The sequence below is a fragment of the Capricornis sumatraensis genome, chromosome 1 (assembly GCF_032405125.1).
Source record: "Capricornis sumatraensis isolate serow.1 chromosome 1, serow.2, whole genome shotgun sequence".
In the NCBI taxonomy this organism is placed as follows: domain Eukaryota; kingdom Metazoa; phylum Chordata; class Mammalia; order Artiodactyla; family Bovidae; genus Capricornis; species Capricornis sumatraensis.
This window is the reverse complement of record NC_091069.1, coordinates 77,677,113-77,695,519: the sequence shown is the minus strand read 5'-3', so window position 1 is coordinate 77,695,519 and position 18,407 is coordinate 77,677,113. Positions and strand designations below refer to the sequence as shown.

At 47.6% G+C, this 18,407-nt stretch overlaps 1 protein-coding gene across 1 annotated transcript; it reads left to right on the top strand.

Moving 5' to 3' along the window:
* Nucleotides 1–1,031: 1,031 nt before the first annotated feature.
* TMEM247 (transmembrane protein 247) lies at nt 1,032–14,485 on the top strand. Its single transcript, XM_068966967.1, has 4 exons — nt 1,032–1,148; nt 2,052–2,405; nt 5,165–5,353; nt 14,423–14,485. The coding sequence occupies exons 1-4, from the start codon at nt 1,032–1,034 to the stop codon at nt 14,483–14,485; spliced, it is 723 nt and encodes a 240-aa protein (XP_068823068.1).
* Nucleotides 14,486–18,407: the final 3,922 nt, after the last annotated feature.

Sequence of the window (18,407 nt, the reverse complement as noted above, 5' to 3'; positions counted from 1 at the left end):
TGGGATGCCCAATGTCTGGTTAGACATTATTTCTGAGTATGTCTGTGAGGATGCTTCTGGAAGAGATCAGTATTTGAATCGGTAGACTGGATAGATTAACTAGCCTGTTTCAGTGTGGATGGGCATCATCTCATCCTTTGAAGGCCTGAATGGAGAAAAAAGGCAGAGGAAAGCTAAACTGATTCTCTCTGCCTGAGATATCAGTCTTGGACCAGGACTTATATCAGCAGCACTCCTGGTTACTAAGGCCTTCAGAGTCAGGCTGGAAGTTATACATCAGCTTTCAGGAGTCTCCCACTTTCTGACAGCAGATCGTGCCACTTCTCAGCTTCCATAATCACCTGCTCCCCTTCTTAATAAGTTCTATTTGAACGTATAAGGTGGGGCTCCTGTTGGTTCTCTGGAGAGCTCCAATATGAGACCTCTCTCTTTGGTCTTTAGATGACCATCTTCTCCCTCATCTTCACATCATCTCCTCAGGTGCACATCTGTGTTTACGTCTCCTCAGTCATACTGGATAAGACATCAGTCATACTGGATAAGGACCCACCCTAATGACCTCATTTTAACATAATCACCTCTGTAAAGACCCTTATCTCTTCATGAAGTCACATTCTAAGGTACTGGGGGCTAGGACTTCAACATATGAGTGTGGGGGGCGGGGGTGAGAGGACAAAATCAGGCCCATAACAAGGTTTGTGGAGCTAATTGTGACTCCTCTCAATACAGCCTGCATTTAAAAGAGGAACTTCAAGAGAAGAGACTTCAAATGATGGAATTCTGGATTTCAAGTGGGGGAATTCTAGTTTTTAAAGTGGTCCCTAGGGGTGCTGAAGGCCCACCCTGTAGTTCTTCATAAAAGGCACCTCAAAGTTATCTCTGCCACAGGGGCCCTAGCGACTGGTGGAATGTGGGTTATTATGAGGACAGGCGATTGTGATGGCGGCCGGGCTGTGGAATCTTGTGAGGCCAAATGTTAATGCCTCAAAAAATGTCCTTTGGCCCCAACTGGCAGTGCCGTGGTTTTCTGGATGGCAGCGGAGGATAGGGAAGTGATGGAAGGCCGAGGGGCAGGAGAAAGTTGCCCAACCTTCCCCAAGATGGCGCCTGATGACCCCATGTCTGAAGGAAAGCCAAGGGCGGCGTTGGTAAGGAGGATGCCTCTTCCCACTGCCCCAGCCCGTCCCAGTGAGGGGAGGAAGAGCACAATGGGGACACCACAGGCTAGGGGCTGAGAGCTAGAAGATTCCAGAGAGCTGCTAAGAGGGGGGTGACATGCACCCTGTCCCCACACTGGCACCTGGCTGCATCCAGGGACCAGGCAGCCTTCACAACATTGTGAAGCCACGTGAAGTTGGCTTTGATCTCCCCCACCTACCTCTTCACTTCCCAGGTGGCTCATCTGGTAAAGAATCCGCCCCCAATGCGGGAGACCTGGATTCGATCCCTGGGTTGGGAAGATCCCCTGGAGAAGGGAAAGGCTACCCACTCCAGTATTCTGGCCTGGAGAATTCCATGGACTCTATAGTCCATGGGGTCCCAAAGAGTCAGACTCGACTTTCACACACACACACATCTACCTCTCCGTGGGTGGGGGGCGAGAGTGGCTTTCTTCCTCCTACAGATGGCGATCGGGGTCCTCGTATACAGAGGTACTCAATGCAAAGCCTAGGTTTCTTCCTCCCTCTGTACCCTCTAGACGACTGGGTATCTAACTGATCTCAAACTAGTTGTGGGGATGGGGTGAGTCACCTGCAAGCAGCGATTTGAAGATCACCAGGAAGACAGACTTCTACTCAATTCCCCCACCACACCCACTTGCAAATGTAGGGCGCCATTCCTCTGTCAGTTTGCCCTCTCCTTCTCAACTCTCAAGGTCCTGATAACTCCGTGTAAGTTTCTTCTAAGAATTCAGTCTAGATGCTTACAGTTAACAACGCACTTTCAAGCATCCCCAGGGCACTGTGCCTGGGATTGCCAGTGCACAGTAGATTGGGAGGCGGGGTCGCCCCATACTGACTCCTCCCATCCCCTTATTTCCGTCTCCCCAGCCCCAGGAAGCAGACACCCTGAAGCCAGACTCCTCCTACGACTACCTGGAGGAGATGGAAACTTGTGAGGACAGAGGCTGCCCGGGGCCACCGAAGTCACTGTCCTCCAAGGCCGGCCCCGCTGCCACTAAAGGACAGGCGGGCGATGGACCCGAACCCGCAGAGCTGCCCTCGGTCCCAGCCACGGCGGTGCCGGGGAGCCCAGTGAGCGAGCGCAGCGCCGAGATGGAGCTGGAGAAGGTGCGCATGGAGTTTGAGCTCACGCGGCTCAAGTACCTGCACGAGGAGAACGAGCGCCAGCGGCAGCACGAGCAGGTGATGGAGCGGCTGCAGCAGCAGGCGACGCCCCGCCTGGTAGGTGACAGGCCCCACCCGGAGGCCAAGCGTGCGGGACGCTAGCGGCGAGGGGAGCCCATCGCTGACCTGCACAGGAAGCCTACTTTACCCATTTGGTGGCTGCGTCCCACCCTACCTCCGCTCACAGCTTTAGAGCTTCCATGTTCATTAAACTCAGATCCAACTCTTCAAGGAAGGTTGGCCCCAGAACTACCTTGTCCACGGTTTTCCTCCTCAGGGAAAACTCAACATTTCTTCTCTGGCTGGATTCCCACCTCTCTCCTCTCTTCTCGGCATCTCTTAAAACAGGATGCCTGGGCCTAGACTGCAGACACCCCCACCACCCCCCACCCTCCACGCCCCACACCAGGTCCCCTCCCATGCTCCCCCCCCCAGCCCGACCCCCGCCACTGCAGCCTGGCTGGTGGATTTTGATAAAACCATCCCCCACCCCACCACATACAGACACACACCTCCCCTGATCAGGGCTGCATTTTTTCTATTGGATCACACTGCCTTGCTGTCAATTAAAACTTAGATATCTTTTGGCAAGAAATGGGCCACTCTCCCCTAACCTAAACGGGGATAAGAAAGCCTGTGTGTGATTAAATGGGAAGTGGCTAACACTGTGGCTGGACCATCATAAGCACTAAATAATGAAAGATGTTATTGTTTAAAGCAGCACTGTCTGAGCTTTAAAATCAGACAGTGCTAGGTTAAAATCCTGGCTCTGAAACATATGAATTGCATGACACTGGGCAAATTACTGATCCTCTTTGAACCTTGGTCTGCTCATCTATAAGGCAATACCTACCTCATAGGGTTGTGGGGAGGATTAAATGAAAGAATACATGTGAGGCACTCTGAAATAAGCCTGGCACATTGAGTTCATTTTTATGTACTCATGCAATTCACTTCTTGACCCAAATGCAACAACCTACATTCATCACTTTTTAATTTTATTGGGATGTAATGTATTAGCTATGCTTCCCAGTTCTGTGTTCTGAATCATCCTCAGTTCTGAGAAACGTGTCTTCTGGCTTTATCCAAGTCATTGCTATAATTGTTGAGGAGGATATGACCTAAAGTAAATACCACTAAAAGAGCTCCCTACAGGTTAGCAGTGTTCCATTAATCAGCACCCTTGAGTTACATTTTCTCCAGCTCACATTTCTCTACCTTGTCCAGAAAACTGTACTGATACACACAGTCAAATGGTTTCCCAGAATTAAGATATTACATGATAGCATTTCCCCAACTGACTGGTCCATGTTCTTTTTAAAGAAAATTAGTTTGGCTTTGCATGATTTGCTCTCAATGAACACACACTGGCTTCTTAACAATTTTGTTTTTCTTGCTCATGAAGTACTTGCTTTTTAGTTTGAAAATCTTTCTCCTTGCTGGAGGAGATGGGGATCTTTATAATCCTATCTGCTCCGTCTTCCACTTAAAAAAAGAGACCATTGGAAGTATTTTGAAAAGTCTGAAAGGTTTCACAAATGCACAGTTTGTTATCAAAATCACTAATGTCAGTCATTAGCGTGCAGACCACCAACAGTGGCAGAGTCCATGGACACAGAGCCGCACCGGGTCTGCAGAGAAACACAGTATCTGTCCAGCCCTCCACTCCTAGCCCAGAATACCGGGTTTCTTCCTCTGGTCTTCTGCCTTCCTTGCCATTCCTTTTAGAAGCAGCTTTACTGGAGTTATTTTCTGCCCTGCTCAGTTTTATTTAGTTGCCTTCACATTTTATGGAGTTGTTTCAACAGGATTGTGTCCAAAACCCCACCTTTAACAATATTTTACAAAAGCGTTTTACTTCCTTGGAGAGATGAGTTTATTTTTAAATTCCCATCTCTCTTTTTCTGGGTGGGTAGGTGAGTAGGTAGACAGTTGTTATTGTATTGGAAAATACCTCTGAATATGTTTCTAGTGAATTAGAGCATCACCAACCCTGCTTACAAAAAATGTGGCATGAGTTGAAAAGATATTTTAAAGAATGAGCCATAGGTGCAGTGCCTTCTTAACTACAGATCGTAACAGTTACATCAGCTTTTACTCCACTTCTGTGCTAATGCCTTCTACAGTTTAAATGGGGATCTGTTTGACCTTAATCATACAGATCCTGGAAAAGAGCAACACACAGGCAGAATCAGCCAGACAGCTCAAACTGACCCTCCCCCACACCCAAGACCCTGAGGGTTTAGGGAGGCCCCATCCGCTGTCTACTGCCTGTCCACAAGAGAGACACACCCTGGGCTGAAGGACCACAGCCTGTCCCGATGTGACATGCTCCGGCACCCAGAAAATCAGATACAGTCATTGGTGCCCAAGGGATGCCCTCTCATTGGGCCGCCATCCAGCAAAAAGGGTGGGGCGTCAGGGGAGACCATCCAGGGAACTAGCCCAAGACCCAGTGTCCAGATCTGGGGATCTCTGAGTAGGAGAGAGACTGGCCACATTGTGGGACCCACAGGCTGCATGGAGCGTACAGAGCAAGAAGGGTGGCGGCCTGACTCGGGAGGGCTAAGGCCAGGCTCAAGAAGTGAAAGCTGATGAGTCCCCTCTGTGCCAGTAGCCTTGCCTGGAGTTTTTCACTCTTGTCTCACTCTTCCTCCTCAGCATCTTGTGAGGTGGGCACAATTACCCTCACCTTGGGTGAGGAAGACAGCCTGCCTAAGGTCACATTCGGGAAGGGACAAGAGCAGGAAGGAAGCCCAGGTCTGCCTGGTGCCCGGGCCCCGGCTGGTCGTTTCCACTCTCTTCTTTCCCCACAGTTCTCGGGAGGCCTCCAGGACCTCCTGCTTCCCCAGAACCAGTTCGCCGTGTTCCTGTACTGCTTCATCTTCGTACACATAATCTACGTCACCAAGGAGATGATCTTCTTTCTCTTCTCCAAGCACTACCTGTTCTGCATTGCGGCCATTTTGCTCTGTTTGATTAAAACTTTATGGTCATACTTCCAAGTGCCTTCGCTCTCTCTCCATCACTGGGCCCCTCCTTGCCTCACCAGTGCCCCCCTCCCCCAGTCAGAACTTGCTGGTAGGAAAGGTTTGCTGTCAAACATTTACACCTTAGTGTGAAGAAACGTGTTTAGGCCTTGTACTAAGCCTGAGTTCTCACTGTGGGTGAAGACGCTTTGTTTCCCAAGAGGAGGATTTCAGAAGGTAGTGGGTTAAGGAGGCATCTGTATGGAGAAGGGGTTTAGAAAGCCTTTCCAGAACCACAGAAATTATACTGTGACTGGGCTGACTTGGGATCCACAGAATCTGCTCATTTAGACAGATCTTGTCTGAGGTGTGGGGAGCTGAGGGAGGCTTGGAGGTAGGGCCCCCAAAGAGATCCACATCCCAGTTCCCATATGTTACCTTATGTGATTAAAAAAAAAAAAAAAAAAAAGACTTTGGGATTAAATTAAGGCCTTGAAGTGAAGAAGTGATCCTGGATTATCCAGATAAGCACAGTGTAATCAAAAGGGTTCTTATAAGAGGGACGCAGGAGGGTGAGAGGCAGAGACCGTGAGGCCGTGGGAACAGAGCGGGGAGTGATGTGGGACCACGAGCCAAGACATGCAGGCAGCCTGTAGAAGTCAGAAAAGGCAGGAGCATGGGCTTTTCCCCAGAGTCACCAGAAAAGATGCAGCCCTGCCAAAGCCATTTTAAATTTCTGACCTCCAGAACTGTAAGAGAATAAATGAGTTGCTTTAAGCCACTACACTTGTAATAATTTATGACAGCAGCAAAACTAACACAGGAAACTAACACAAGAGCCACAACTCCATAAGCTCCTTCCAGCTCTGCAGACGTGTCAGGATGGCATCGTCACCATGCCATTGGCAACGGTCCATTTAACCCTGGCCTGAGCAGGACTGCACACAGTCCATCACAAAGGCTCAGAACCTGCCCTCAGTTCAATTCAGTTCAGTCACTCAGTCGTATCTGACTCTGCGACCCCATGAATCGCAGCACACCAGGCCTCCCCGTCCATCACCAACTCCCAGAGTCAGTCTTTTCCAGTGAGTCAACTCTTCTCATGAGGTGGCCAAAGTATTGGAGTTTCAGCTTTAGCATCAGTCCTTCCAATGAACACCCAGGACTGATCTCCTTCAGAATGGACTGGTTGGATCCCCTTGCAGTCCAAGGGACTCTCAAAAGTCTTCTCCAACACCACAGTTCAAAAGCATCAATTCTTCAGTGCTCAGCTTTCTTCACAGTATGAACAGCATGAGCCTGCCCTCAGCAACATGCAATTCAAGAATAGAGATGCTGAAGCTCCAGGGAGCCCAGGATGGGCCTATCAGGTATCCTAATCATTGAGCAGTGCAGGCCTGGGTGAGGTGGGGGCAAAATCAGGGCATACTTCGAGGGGCCTTGGGGAGGAGGCACTGATGTCTGATTAGAACCACAACAAGTCAGCAATGCTGCTCTTGTGGAAAAGTAGAAGGAGAGGGGACAAACCCAAACAGGCCACACAGCCCAACCCTCAAATCACACACATGCACACACACTGCTAATAGCTGTCTACAGTAGACAGGTACACAGATAAGCAGGCAGCAACGACTAAAAGGAACAGACTTTGGGCACTAGAGGGCTCACAGAGGGCACACACACACACACACACACACACACACACACACACACACAGCAGGTTGTCAGCTACCCAACCCCACCAGCCCCATCTGAGAATGATGGCCAGTGCAGGAGACTTCAAGAATAACGCAGCAAACTGAATGGACACAGCTGTGCAGTCAAATCTTTTTTTTTTTTTTTTTTGACCCCTCCTCTTCCTGGGCATGAGGCTCTGCTTTAAGAGGAACGAAAGAACACATTTCTGTCCTGTTGGGCTCTCTGAATGATGCTGAGTGAAAGTACATGAAAAGAGAAACCACCCTGGGACTCAGTGTCAGGACACATCATCATGCACTTCAGTCCACAGTGACTTCTTGTTTCCACCCAGTTCAATGCGTCCATTCCCATTTGTAGCTGCATGTGGCAGGTATTTACTTGAAGGTAATAAAACTGTCATTTCTCATTCAAGTTTCAATAGAATTTTTTTGCTATGGGTCATTTCTCACAATCTCTTAATTTGATCTGGGTTTCTGGGGGCAAGGATTGAAGCAAAAGAAAGAGAAGATCTTGCTTTATTGACTACACCAAAGCCTTTGACTGTGTGGATCACAATAAACTGTGGAAAATTCTGAAAGAGATGGGAATACCAGACCATGTTACCTGCCTCCTGAGAAATCTGTATGCAGGTCAAGAAGCAAGTGTTAGAACTGGACATGGAACAGCAGACTGGTTGCAGATAGGAAAAGGAGTACGTCAAGGCTGTATATTGTCACCCTGCTTATTTAACTTACATGTAGAGTACATCATGAGAAATGCCGGGCTGTATGAAGCACAAGCTGGAATCAAGATTGCCAGGAGAAATATCAATAACCTCAGATATGCAGATGACACCACCCTTATGGCAGAAAACGAAGAACTAAAGAGCCTCTTGATGAAGGTGAAAGAGGAGAGTGAAAAAGCTGGCTTAAAACTCAACATTCAAAAAACTAAGATCATGGCATCCGATCCCATCACTTCATGGCACATAGATGAGGAAACAATGGAAACAGTGGCAGACTTTATTTTGGGGGGCTCCAAAATCACTGCAGATGGTGACTGCAGCCATGAAATTCAAAAACACTTGCTCCTTGGAAGAAAAGCTATGACAAACCAAGACAGCATATTAAAAGGCAGAGACATTACTTTGCTAACAAAGGCCCATCTAGTCAAAGCTATGGTTTTTCCAGTAATCATGTATGGATGTGAGAGTTGGACTACAAGAAACCTGAGCACCAAAGAACTGATGCTTTTGAACTGTGATGTTGAAGACGCTTGAGAGTCCCTTGGACTGTCAATCCTAAAGGAAATCAGTCCTGTATATTCATTGGAAGGACTGATGTTGAAGCTGAAACTCCAATACTTTGGCCAGCTAATGTGAAGAACTGACTCACTGAAAAGACCCTGATGCTGAGAAAGATTGAAGGCAGGAGGAAAAGGGGATGACAGAGGATGGGATGGTTGGATGGCATCATTGACTCAAGGGACATGAGCAAGCTTGGGGTGATGGTGAAGGACAGAGAAGCCTGGTGTGCTGCGGTCCATGGGTTCACAAAGAGTAGGACATGACTGAGTGACTGAACTGAACTGAAGAAGGAGATCAGGATATCAAAAAGACCAAGGTCCAGATGTTTAATCTGCTAGAGCAAATAGAATTGAGAGTTTGAAAAAAAAAAAGTGCTATAATACCATTTATTTAATCAGCCTGTTGCCAGAAAAACTAGATTAAATGCACCCATTTTCCTTTTAAATCTTTTAAGAAAGACTGAATAAACTTTAAGCAGTTAGCATCCCTTCTCACCCCCTTAGCAATGGGCGTGAAATCTCCCTTCTGTCCCTCCTCCTACTCTGATAGAAGACTGGAGCCAGTAAGAGAAGATGTGCCCTGAGTCAAAATGAGAGAAACTCATGGTCACTCCCCAAACTTGGTATAGGCCTCCCAGTTCAATTGCAAAGCAGGAAACCAGAAGGAAAGGAGAGAGAAAAACAAAGAGAGATGCAAAGGATAGGAAGAAGGCACAGCCTAGAGTTATCAAGCAGGCAACAAGTCAACACACAAGCCCTTCCGGAGCATCTCCAATGTGCCTGGTACTTGGTTTCACACTTCATGGAGACCTGGGAGGTAGACATGTATATCATGCCCACTTCACAGACAAGGATACTGAGGCTCAGAGAGGTTAAGTGATGCACCCCAAACCATCTTAGATCTCAAGTCTGACTCCAAAACACATGATCTTTATACACTTACACATTCCTAAAATCCTGCCTCGGAGGATTGCACAGCCTTGCTGGGGAGATGCAGCTGATACACACTAAAGTGTAAAGAAACTAGCAGGCACATAGACCTCAGTGATGAAGGAGAGTAAACGAGAGGGCCCCGGAGCACAGGGTGATCAGAAGTCTCAAAAGAGCAGCTCACAGGGGCCGGTAAGCCTGGGACAGGGAGAAGCAGGGAGAACTCACCTGAATTCAGACCAGTGTGGGATCTTAATTCAAAGAGAGGAGTAGGCTCATCCTCGCTCTGGTGAATAGTAACAGACCTGGAAAAGTGATTTGGAACCAAATTTTATAGTTTTAAATGTTGGTCTGAGGAACGTGAACTTAATCTCTTAGGAAATAAGGGATGTTCAAACTACTGTGCTATCGCATTTATTTCACATGCTCAAAATCCTTCAAGCTAGGCTTCGGCAGCACACGAATCGAAAACTTCCAGATGTGCAAGCTGGATTTGGAAAGGCAGAGAAACTGGAGGTCAAATTGCCAACATTCACTGGACCATGGGGAAAGTGAGGGAATTCTAGAAAAACATTTACTTCTTCATTGACTATGTTAAAGCCTTTGACTGTGTGGATCACAATGAACTGTGGAAAATTCTTAAAGAAACGGGAGTACCAGACCACCTTACCTGTCTCCTGAGAAATCTGTATGCCGGTCAAGAAGTAAAAGTTAGAAACATGGAACGATAGACTGTTTCAAAATTGGGAAAGGCTGTATATTATCACCCTGCTTATTTAACTTATATGCAGAATACATCATGTGACATGCCAGGCAGGATGAATCACAAGCTGGAAGCAAGTTTGCTGGGAGAAACATCAACACCCTCAGATATGCAGATAATAGCACTCTAAAGGCAGAAAGTGAAGAACCAAAGAGCGTCTTGATGAGGGTGAAAGAAGAGAGTGAAAAAAGCTGGCTTGAAACTCAGCACTAAAAAAAGTGAGATCATAGCATTTGGTCCCATCACTTCATGGCAAATAGAAGGGCAAAAAGTTGAAGCAGTGACAGATTTTATTTTCTTGGGCTCCAGAATCACTGTGGACAATGACTGCGGCCATGAAATTAAAAGACGCTTGCTCCTTGGAAGTAAGCTATGACAAACCTAGACAGTGTATTAAAAAGCAGAGACTTCACTTTGTCAACAAAGGTCTGTATAGTCAAAGTTATGATTTATCCAATAGTCATGTACGGATGTGAGAGTTGGACTATAAAGAAGGCTGAGCGCTGAAGAACTGATGCTTTCAAATTGTAGTGCTGGAGAAGATTCTTGAGAGTCCCTTGGACTGTAAAGAGATCAAATCAATCAATCCTAAAGGAAATCAACCCTGAATATTCATTGGAAGGACTGCCACTGAAGCTCCAATACTTTGGCCACCTGATGAGAAGAAGCACCTCAGTGGAAAAGACTGATGCTGTGAAAGATTGAAGGCGAAAGGAGAAGTGGGTGGCTGAGGATGAGATGGTTAGATAGCATCACTGACTCAATGGACATGAATTTGAGTAAACTCCAGGAGATAGTAGAGGATAGAGGAGCTTGGCATGCTACAGTCCATGGGATCACAAAGAGTCAGATACTACCTAGTGGTTGAATAACAACAATAGTGACCCTTCCCAAAAAGGGGGAAATGCTTCACCCATCCTCTCTCCTGGGGACCATGTTCTTGCCTTGACCCTCTCTTTCCATTTCCAGTCTAGGAACATTCGTTCTAACGTCCCCGTGTGAAGATTGCATTTGGCTGTAAAAGAAACCCAGTCACAGTGGCTTAACAAAGTAGGAGTTTACATGTCTCACACACTAAGAAATCCCCGGTAAGGCAGTCCGTGATGGTGAAATTTCTCAGGAAGTCCTAGAGAGCCCAGTCGTAAAGGACCCTTCTTCTTGTTCCACCATCCTGAGCATATGGCTTTTATCCTGCTCATTTCATGGCTTTTAGCCTTGTAATCTCAATATGGCTGCCGTGGCTCCAGGCATCAACTCCTGGTCAGCAAAGGGGGAAAAGAAATGAAGCCACCTCTTAAAAGCTTTCCAGAAAGATCCACTTAGAAACTTCTGCTTGCATCTCATGGTTCAGACTGGTCATGTTGCTGCTCCTAGCTTCAGGACATCTTTAGTATAGTAAGTTTTCTGCCTGGACACTGTTGCAGCCTTGAACAAAATTAAGATTCTGATAGTATGGGGAGGAGGGGAAAGAGAGAGGTGGGTATTGAATAAGCAAATAACTGTGTCTACAGTACCTTGCTGCTTTCTTAGGCCCAGCTCCCACTCCCTGCCTCAGTGCTGAGCCAGCATCACAGTCCTGTCCAGGTTGAGACAATTGGGTGGAGCACAGCTGTGGCCAAGCTGGGTCTGGTCAATGGCTGCACCCTCACTCACATACCACAGCAAGAAGGTCACAGTTTCCTCTCAATAAAGGACTGGAACAGCTCTGCCTCCATCCTCTTGACCTCTGCCTGAGGTCCCAGGATCTTACACAACAAGGGCCTCCGCCTTGCCTGGGGGCACACCCCTCAGTGCTAGGTTGCAGGAGGAGGCCCGTCTGCCCCTAGAGTCCCTCCCCTTCCTGAGTCCCAGATCCCGCAGAACAGAGCCCAGTGCCCCCAAAGTCTGTCCTGTCATCCCACTCACACTGTGTTGCTGAAGACTAAGAGCATAACAGATCCTACACAGTACACTCCACTATAGCCCAAGCAGTTAAGCACTAATAGTAAAGTTTCAAGTGGTCTTAGGAAGACAAAGATAGAAGAATCTTGCCTGCTGTCCCAGTGGAATCACATAGGTTGCAACCCTGAGCCCAGGGACAGGCTAGGATCCTGGAAATGCTCAGATCTGCAAGGAGGGAAGGAGGAGCAGGCTTGGCTTCCAACTTCCCTGCCATCTCCCTTTCTAATCCCACTTCAACAGGCGATGGCGAGCAAGTTGGTTAAGCTTTCTAGGCTTCATTTGGGTGACCTACCAATTACCTAGGCTCTCAGTTTTTTTAAAAAAAAGAAAAGAAAAAGGTGAGGGTGGAGAGAATGGGACCAAAGAGCCTTGGGTCTGATTTCAGAAATTCCAGTTTAATTGATCTGAGATCGTGTCCAGAGAGTTTGGTAACTTGAACACTGCCCCACTTGATTGTAACATTTTCAGCTTCATTACAAACTAAATCCTTGTGACTCAACACATGATCTGAGGACCAGCAGCCCCAGGTATCTTAGAAATGCAGCATCCCAGGCCCCACTCTGGACCCACTGATCATCTGCATTTTTGACAATATTCTCAATGACTCTTGTACACGTGGACGTCACAAAAGCGCTGCTCTAGGTGAAGTGATTCAACCTTTGTTCAGTTGCAAAGATAGTGCTCTCGGCCTGGAGGATCTTGGGCTGGGGGTGGGGGGAGAGTGGGGGAGTGGTGTGGAGGCAAGACAGGAAGGAGAGAGAGAGAGGATAACCGAGCGTGCAGCCCCTAGGAGGGCTGTGGGTGCCCCCCTCACAGCTGGCAGGCACAGGCTGAGTGGCCGTACTTCCACCCTTCCCCTCCACGCTCTTCAGCAGTCCTTGCTCTGGGCTTCTGAGCAACCAAATAATTGCTCCCAGCACTCCGCAATTCACCAGAAACTTCCGGAATCCCCCCAGGCCTGTCTCTGCCTCTGTCCCTTTTATGATCTGGCTCTGCTGTAGCTTGGGGGAAAATCTTGCTAATATACATTCATTCATTATTTAAAGGTTGCCACTGTTCTTTCAGGGAGGTTAAGCATGATTAAAAGACGGGATTTTTTTTTTCCACAGGGCACAGCAGAAAAGCTAGGACTCCCTTATTTTTAAGCTGTTTTGGCCGAGCCTTGTTGCATAATTTAAAGTCTGGGACTCATTTAGATTTAATTAGCCAAAGGAGCAGCAGCTGCAGGTTCATTAGTTGGTATTTATTAAGCACCCTCAGAGGGCTAGGTCTGCTGCTCTTTAAGAGGTTTGGACTTGCAAATTTCCTATACTTTAAGAAAGAGAGGATCACAGAGAGGGTTAGGAGTCAAGCATTTTGGTTCCTCAAGAACAAAGGGGTGGCATCAAAGTGCCTGGGGTCAGGAGATAAATCCCCTAAACGCCTCTGCCAAGAGTCAGTGATTTAGAGACTCAAGGTGACAATGTGATAACAGGGTGCAGGCTCAGCTCTACAAATGAGAAGTGTTAGTAAGAGAAAGGCAGACAATGTAGGGGTCAGAGACCTGACTTTAAGAACCTGGAGAAGTGAAGCGATCAGAACTCAGCTCCAGGATCTTCAGGGCCCAATGCAGAAGGACACTGAAGGTCCCTTGTTCAAGAACCACTGAGGATTTCAAGGTGGGGACAGAGGATCCTGGAACCAACTGTGGGGTCTGGCTAAGTGCAGGCCATCCCCCCCACCAAGCATAGAGCCCGGGGGCAGTGCTGTGGTGGTCCACCCATGAGGCTGGCCCAGTGAGTGTGGGAGACCTTCTGGGGTAGGGGGCTTTTGTGGATCCTCTGAAATCCCCCTCTGGTCCCTGACACCCCATCAGCCAGAGGAAGGGAAACAGGTGCTATACATTTTGAAAGGGGGTAGGGACCACGGGAGCAGGCCCAACTGCTGAGGATGCTGAGTCTGGTGGTCTAGGGGGAGGAAAGGCCCCCGCGCAGGCAATGTTGGGGGGCGGGGCTCATACCCCCACCAGCTCTGGAAGCAGAGTCTGGCTGAGTGGAAGACACCTCTTGGTGTGCAGGTCACGCCCCGGGCTTGCAGCTGCTAATCTCAGGGCTAACACAAGCACTGAGTTCCCCAGTTCTTGGCATTTCCTCTCCCTCCTGGCTTCCTCCCCAGCCCCATTCAGCAGCTAGCTTTTCTCTGGGCTAGAAAAGCCCCAAATAAGAGAATAAAGCTACACTTTTTGCCCTCATGAGCCTCATTTGTATCAAATGACACAGTCACTTTCCCTCAAACTTTGCATCAAAGGAGCCTTTGTAGGGTCCTGGGGCAGAAAGCAGGTCTTGGAAGAGAGCCACCGGAAAGCCAGGCAGAAAGTGCTGAGCAAGGCAACCCTTGGTTGAGAAGGTGGGGGTCAGCGGGAGAGAGGTGGGGGGGTGTCCTTGGGAGCTTCCCCCACCCCTAGGTAGGGCATATGCCAGACATTCTCTACCACGGAGCCACTCTCCTCCCAGCTGGAGCGGCTCATCGTGTGCTGCAGAGACCACCCTACTGCCGGGGCTTCAGCCAATGCTTGAGGACCAAATGAATGAACAAGTCGATGAACAAAAGGGAGCAGTAGACAGCCTGAGAGAAGACTCTGAGCTCAAGCCTTCTGTGGAGATGTCCTGGAGAGGAGGGAAGGGCTCACGCCCTTACCCAGTAGCTACTGTATATTTTGCCCCGTCCAACACACTTCATGTCAACTCATCTCATCCCATGGCCACCCCGTGAGACAGTACTATAACCATCCTCACCCTGCCAATGAGAATGAGACTCAGACAGGTTCAGGAGTTGCCTGAGCTTCCTGAGCTGGAAGCCTGGCAGGGACCAAGTATAGCACAGAGCTGAAAGTTGCTTTAAAGAATCTTGAGAAATCTATCTCATCTGTTTGGATGTCAATGAGATTCAGAGCTGCTTTGATAATAAATGTGAATAGTGACGTTACTGTATTTCAAATGCTATTGTGAGGTCCCCTGTATCTCTCTATATTGTGCACACCTAGGGGTAGAGGCTTCAAAGGTACTCGACTGAAAAATCTGCCCTTTTATTCCGCCCATTCTCTCCCTTCCTCCCACTAAAGGTTGTGGAGGGAAATATCTCTGAGAGGGGACAAGCATGTCAGTCCTCACTCACTGGCTCTGGTGGGGCAGGTGAAAGAGGGGAGCTGGCCAGCTGGAGCTAACAAGAAAGGAAGAATCAGTGCAAAAGAGGCAGCCCCCCCACTCCCACCCTCCTGCCCATTTTCACCCTGTGTCTAGTTCAAGGGCAGCCAGGAATCCAGTTTTTTTAAGTGATACCTGCTGATTTTTAACTGTTGCTTCTATCTTTTTAGGCACGCTATGGACCTAACAAAAGTCTGCAGGCCCACAAACTTGCAACCTTTGAACTTGAGATGTGATTTTCCTTATGATACAGTCTTCTGTTTCACTCAGAGATGTGCTGGGGGAATTCTTTAAACAGAAAATACTCCTAGTTACAAAAATAGAATGTGATTCACTCTAGCCCTGCATTAAGCAGAGAAGCAGCAGTAAAGGATGTTTCTTCCCTTCACAAACTGCCTCACCTTGAGGTGTTTCAAGAGACAGATCTCTTTGTGCATTTCAAATCAAGTTAGAATGGGAAAAATCTAATTTTCATACAACTTGAAGGAAAATGGGAATTTGACTCAAGCCTGGATCAGGATTAAAGAAGGGGCAAGGCAGGAGCCTGGGGTGGAGAAATGAGGCAAGAGAGTGCATTGCATGCAGAGGGCAAAGCTGGGTGCCCTCACTTAGGGATGTGGAGAGAGGCTGGCAACAGCCCTGTGAGAGTGGTGAGACAGAGAGATGGAGCCGGGGGACCGGATTCAGAGAGGGAAAGAGGATGAGGGCACATCATCAGTTGCCATGGCAACAAAGGAATAAGGAAAAGGGAGGGGAGAAAAGGAGGGAGGGGGGAATCTCAGAGAAGAGCTATATTGTGCTGCTACAGCCAGGTCTCTCCTCTCCATCCAGGCACCTGTCTATAACTCCCAGGCCCTCTACCACCTTCCCCACCTGACTCACTCAACCTTGGCATGGCTAAAATACTATGAAATGAAAATACTATGAACTGATGTCAAAGACATTCAGATCCTATATGTGTAACTATAGGATATGTAACTACTTACTTCGCATCAGTCTCTAGAAGACCTCTCTTTAAAAAAATTTTTTTTAATTTAATTTTTTTTAATTTTACTTTACAATACTGTATTGGTTTTGCCATACATCAACATGAATCTGCCACGGGTGTACACGTATTCCCAATCCTGAACCCCCCTCCCACCTCCCTCCCCACCTCTTTTTAAAAATTAAAAAATATATATTTATTTGGCTGCACTAGGTCTTAGTTGCAACATGCGGTGTCTTTAGTTGTGGCATGAGAACTCTTAATTGCAGCATGTGGGATCTAATTCCCTTACCAGGAATTGAACCCAGGCCCTACATTGGGAGCATGGAGTCTGAGCCACTGGACCAACAGAGAGGTCCTTCCTAAAGGACTCTTGAATTAAAAAATATTTTCTCCACTGTCTTGCTATGAAAGCCTATACATTCAACTATCAGGGCCAAAATTCTTGGACTAAGGATTTGTTCATGTTCAGTTACAAACCCTCCTTAAGAACAGTAATACTTCTAGAATCTCATAAATTAATTTATCACATGTAGCAGGGGTCTTGGCTTCAGTCTACTACTAGGATTCAGGCATATCTAAACATGTATGATAAGTTAACAGGCTAGATCCCAGACAGATCAGTTTATAGCATGATTCCAGTGACATTTGCTATGTGTACCCAGTGTTCATTCCCCATTGATTTTCTTTTGGGGAGCTCCCTGTTCATCAGTCTTTGTAAATTTCCAGTGGGCTGGCTTCCAATTGAGGATGGGCCCCAGACCCAGACCTGGCCAATCAGAGCATTCCATCTTTTGGCCAAATGGTAGGTTCTGGTGTGGACACATGACCCAAGCCTGACCAATGAGTCTCAGACTTAGGACTTTTACTGGAACTCCTGGGAAAGATAAACTCTCCTTTGGGTACTAATTAGGCAGAATAAATGTCCAGAGTGATTGGTGGCTGTCTTGTTCCACTTGGGAAAGCCTAACCTGAGCATACAGCTTACATGGAGAAAAGCAGAGCCAAGAAGGGATGAGAAGACTCAGGGATAGAGAGGGAGGGAGGAGAAGGAGAGAGAGTGAGACCTTGTTGGCATGATTTGAGCTCCTGGATCCACCTGAAATAAGAGACATCCCTAAGCTTTTCAGTTGCTGTTAACTTTTATTTAAATTGGGTTTCTGTCAGTGGGTTTCTGTCAGTTGGAACCAAGAGTTCTGAAGCATGCAAGGGCTTTCTCATTTGGCTAAGGCGAAGAGAATTACATGAGTTGGAACATGAGCTCAGCGATAGCTAGTGGAGGAAATTTGGCATCTGTTTCCAGCCTGTCCTATAGCGAAAGCCAAGCAGATGGCTAAACAAGGGAGTTTGACAGACATGGGGAGAAGTGGTACTCTTAGGGGACACACACGAGAACTCACGTGGGAAGGGAGTCATTACTCCACTTCTGGAGGGAAAACAGCCCTGCTCTGGCACCATGAGGGACTGAGGCATTGATGTCTCTGCCAATGGAAATGGTGGCAGGGCATCGCTAAGAGGGGATGCCCAGTGGGAAACCATAGACAAGCATAGTCTGACAATCACAAAGGCTCCATGACAAGACCATGAACAGTCTGGAAGCAACCCAAGTGTCCATCAACCGATGTGTTGATAATCACTATGTGGGACAGCCATGCCATGGAATATTATTTGGCAGTAAAAAAGGATAAAGCATTGATCCATGCTACCTCATGGTTGAACCTTGAAAGCATCATGCTAAGTGAAAGAAGCCAAACATAAAAGACTACAAATGTTATAATTCCATTCGCATAAAATGTCCAGAATGTGCAAATCTCTAGAGAGACAAAGTAGACTAGTAGTTGCTTAGGACCAGGGGAACAGAGGGATTGGGAGATGAGAGCTATGGGTGCAGTTTCCTTCAGGGTGATGAAATGTTCTAAAATTAACTGTGGTGATGGTTGCAAAACCTGAAATGCTAAAAGTCATCTAATTGCACACTTTAAATGGGAAATTGTACAGTATATGAATTATATCTCAATAAAGTTCTTACCCTCCAAAATGGCTCTTAAGTGCTGAGTCTGCGTGTCAGGGGGATAAAGGTGAAAGGTTAGCCTCCAGGAGACTCCAGGTGACTCAGGGCACTTGATGAAGCTGCTGCAACTTTGGGAGGGACTCTGCCCTTAGATCTGACCAGAGAGACCTCGCTCTGGGCCAGCACTGTAAGAGGGCTCCCCGCTGACTCTTATCTGGTCTCACCCCTCCCCACAGGGTAGGAAGTCTGTAGGGCCAAGTAGATGTGCCCACCACACTCCACCTCCTGAGAACGTATCA